The sequence below is a fragment of the Raphanus sativus genome, unplaced genomic scaffold (assembly GCF_000801105.2).
Source record: "Raphanus sativus cultivar WK10039 unplaced genomic scaffold, ASM80110v3 Scaffold5036, whole genome shotgun sequence".
In the NCBI taxonomy this organism is placed as follows: Eukaryota; Viridiplantae; Streptophyta; class Magnoliopsida; order Brassicales; family Brassicaceae; genus Raphanus; species Raphanus sativus.
Window position 1 is genome coordinate 1 of NW_026620336.1, and position 4331 is coordinate 4331.

The window sequence follows — 4331 nt, forward strand, 5'->3', positions numbered from 1 at the left end:
CTTTTCAATCAATATATTTATTTGGCTTATTGTTAAAATAAATGATTTTAGAATATAACTGTACAATACTTTTACATTGATATTTTGTTTAAACAGTGTGATATATTTCTATATTAATTAAATATTTACATTGTAATTTGTATACAATTCAACATATTTGTCTAGTTTGTTGTTAAAAGAAATGATTTTGAATTCAAATGTACAATACTTTTATATTGTTTATTCTTCAGTTCATATAATTTTCTAAATAAATTTCTTTCAATATAAGCTATATTAAAAATTAGTCAACTAAAGAATCTATAAACAATTAATTCAGTTTAATATATAAATTATTTATTTCTGCCATATTTAAAATGAAAGTTTATTGATATATTTTTAGGTTGCTACAAACCAACCCGGACCGAAAATGATCCAACTCGAACCTCCTACGATATTTATAATATTCGAATGATATTTATTTAATTTAAAAATATAGGGGAAAAATATTGTGTATCACGAAAACATATATGATCAATTAGTGGTTTCCTAAAATGTAGGAAGTTTAAATGGATTTGCTGATTTTATTTGGATAGATATATTTTTTATATAAAAATACAATTCAAGTTTCCAAACAATTTTTTTAACTACAATCCAAGTTTCCAAACAAACTTATTCTTTATAAATGCTATTCAAATAACCAAACACACCATATTTTTTTAATACTCTTATCCAAGTATCCAAACATACCGAAATTGTACTTTAGCTTTAATAAGATAGATATAAAGAGCCAACATGGATCTAAAATTCAATGATAAATTAAATATATAATATCAGAATTACTAAATGATCTTTATAATTGTATATTCATGGCATAGCATAATGGGAGTTTAATGCAGATTTGTTACAACAGAGTGACAGACCTTAAAAAAAACTGGTTAGATTCAACACTTCTGTTTTGACTTTTGAGTACCTAAGCAGGACTCTGTCATGTTTCAAGAAAAAAAAGGAAAAAGAGGACTCTGCAACGTTAACTTGATTAATACGGTGTCGTAAAATAACAATTTGGGCTTACAATGGGCCTAAGTTTGCACCACCCCAACGGAGCTAAGCCGCCTCTGTAAATTTCCGAGCCTCCTTATTACTTTTGTCGTCTATCTAGAAATTGCAACTTAACCTTGCTAACATAAGAATCCCGCAAACGCAACAATTTCTAATAGCTATATTAGGGGCTGACTGGTTTTCCCGCTACCACCCGAAAACGCAGTTTTTGCGGTTCATAGCGGTTGTTGGCGTTTCGAAACAATCACAGAAAACGCTACAAATCGCTTCAAACCGCTCCGTACCTCTTAAAATCAAAAGCTGGTTCCAGCTAGCGTTTGCGGTTGCGGGCGGTTGCGGGAAGGTAATTTTTTTTTAAAAAACAGAATAAATAAAAATAATACTAAAAATATCCAATAAAAAATTTCAATTGAAATAATAGAAATTGTAAAATGTATTCATATTATATTTCAATTTATATTATAAAAATTCAAAACTAAAATATTTTCTATAGATTTTTAAAATTGAATAATATGATTTTATAAATATAAATTTTATATTTATCATATTATTATGATTTTTAATATTTTTATAATTACCTAAAATGTAAATATTGTTAAATTATTATTTAACAGATGTTGCGTTTGGTAGTTTACCAGTCATAAGAATCCCGCAAACGCAACAATTTCTAACAGCTGTACCAGTCGTACAAATCTCTAGAAAACGCTTAAAACCGCAACTATCCGCACCCGCAAACTCCCGCAACCGTCCCGCAACCGCAACCGCAACCGCTGCGGTTACACCAGTCAGGCCCTAAAAATAGCTATTTGCAATCGTTAGAAAGATCTTTAATTAGTCGTTACACCGTATTCAATTATTAAAAAAAAAATTTATTAAACAGAATATAGTAGCAATAATTTATGTCATATGATGAACACATAAATAAAACGGTATTGTGATTTAATTACGTACGAAAACATATTATATTTAAACCAAAATCAATAATTCATTAGTTTGACTCGTATTATATCATGTAGCGAAGTATCTTGGACTTAGAACGCCGATAGCATACAAATGGGGGAGGTTCGCACGACCAAGACAAGTTGTGAAAAAAGGAATCAATTTCGCATTTGCAGGAGCTGGCGTGTTTGATACAATTTTCACAGTCCCTACCGCGAGTATGCAGATCAATTCCTTTGAACGACTTCTCCGGAAAAATGTTTATTCACCGGCCGATCTCAACTGTTCCGTAGCGTTTTTCAGCTTCATCGGCAATGACTATATCAAGTACAACATATTCAATGGTACCTCGCAGGTATACAAATTAATAATGATGTTATGTGGTTATAAAAGTTATCGGCTACTATATTAAAATTTGTTGAGTAACACGATGAACTTAACTTGAAAAGAAGCTAGAAAATTATAAAGAGACTCGATTGGAACAACTACTCGTTTAAGAATTTTTATTAATACTGTGAACAATAATTTTCAATTTACAAACTCTTATTTATTAGCTTCAGACCACCGAATTTTCTCTTCTTTTTTTTAATTGTTGGAGGTTTTTTTCTAAACCAAAATAGATTATTGTACGTAACGAAATTATGTTAAAACCGTATATCGGGGGATTTAACTTACCACAAAAGGTAACAAGTTAATCATTTTTTTCATAGGATACATAATAGTCATAACAAAATAAGAGTTACCAATGTTTAGGTAACCTTGATATTTTCATAACAAAAGAAAATGAAATGGCATGCAGGGCCGTCCAGCATTGATAAGGAGAGTTGTGAAACAGATTTTATTGGATGTAAAGCGAATTAAGGACTTGGGAGTGAGAAAGGTGCTTGTGGTTTTATCTCCACCGCAAAATTGTGTGCCGTTATATTCCACTTCTAAAGGCTGCAACACTAATAACACGTTCACGAAGCTCCACAACAGTCTTATCCGTGAAGGATTGAGAAAACTAAACGATGAGAATAATGATAAAAGCTTCCTCATGCTTGATCTCTACAAGGCTTTCATGACCATATTCAAGTATAGAGGAGTTCCAGGTACGTTGTTCTTTCATTCATTTTTTTGTGTGTTATAATCAGAGATAACGCTATGATACTGTTTATGAATAATCTATCGGTATCACTGAACCTAATAGAGTCTTTTTTATGCACAACTGGATAAAACATTCGTCCTTATCATTAAATTGTTAAAAGATATTATACATAGGTCGCCTCACCTCCAAATTATCGAAATTTATCTTTTATATTAAGATTAACTTATAAATTTCATGGACCTCTAAATCTTACATCCCACCTGGAACGTACTAGCGTACTTTTTTTTATACTGTGAGTAATTAAACTAGCATCATCATATGATAACTGTTCTCAATAAAAGAAAATAAAAAGAGGACGTGAAACAATAGATAGTTCGAGAATGTAAGTTTGTGATACACATGTTTAACTTGGGCAGGGATTTCGACATTTCCGGAACCATTGAAGGCATGTTGTGTGGGAAGAAAAGGAGGAAACTCTTGTGGAGATGTAGACATACTGGGTAGAAGGTTATACAGTCTCTGCAAAGATCCAAAGTCATTCTTTTTCTGGGACAACGTTCATATCACTGATGAAGGATGGCGTTCTGTATTTTCTCTTCTCCTACCTGATTCACGATTTTGAGTTGAGTAGATATTCAACAATTTACCAGTACTCATAATGGATCATGTATGTCTTCAAAACTTCAACTACTATTGGATTGGATGAGTAGCCAATTCATATTTTATAAAGCAACTCATATAAAAGATCCATTACGTGAAATAAGTGTGAAACTTATTAACTAAAAATAATGTTACAAGAAACTTATTAATTAAAAATTATGTGAATATATGTCTAAACCAACAATAACAAAACAATTATAATTTTATGACATTTGCTGTCAGGGCGGCCCTGAGTTTTAAGGGGCTATATAGACGATATTTTGAAAACTTCAGTTAAAATATTTTAGGTAAAATTTGGGGGTCTAAAAAAAACTTTTGGAGACTTTTGTATATGTAATTTTTTAAGAAAAATTTGGAGGCACAGAGCCAATGTTTCATTAGAGCTAAAACCAAAAATATATAATATTATACCCTTTGTTGCTCTAGCTTATGGCTTAACCAACCGAAGCAAGATCAAATTCGTTAGTAAGGAACACACGAGTACCTTCCACCAGAGATCATAAAAAGGAGAAGAAAATGGTGCTGAAATAGACTAGTGGACCTGTGGACGTTCAGGGTCCTTATGAGCTTTCATTCGGGAAGACATCTTTCAAAGGTTACCACAACG

The 4331-nt window shown here is 31.4% G+C and overlaps 1 protein-coding gene across 1 annotated transcript; it reads left to right on the forward strand.

The window, feature by feature from the left end:
- Positions 1-2050: 2050 nt before the first annotated feature.
- Positions 2051-3827, forward strand: LOC130507640 (GDSL esterase/lipase At2g36325-like; the record flags this gene model as incomplete). The annotated part of the gene is made up of 3 exons (XM_057002330.1): positions 2051-2332; positions 2777-3068; positions 3481-3827. Coding segments are annotated over 3 exons (780 nt in total), but the record flags the coding sequence as incomplete, so codon positions are not given.
- Between the last annotated feature and the right edge of the window lie 504 nt (positions 3828-4331).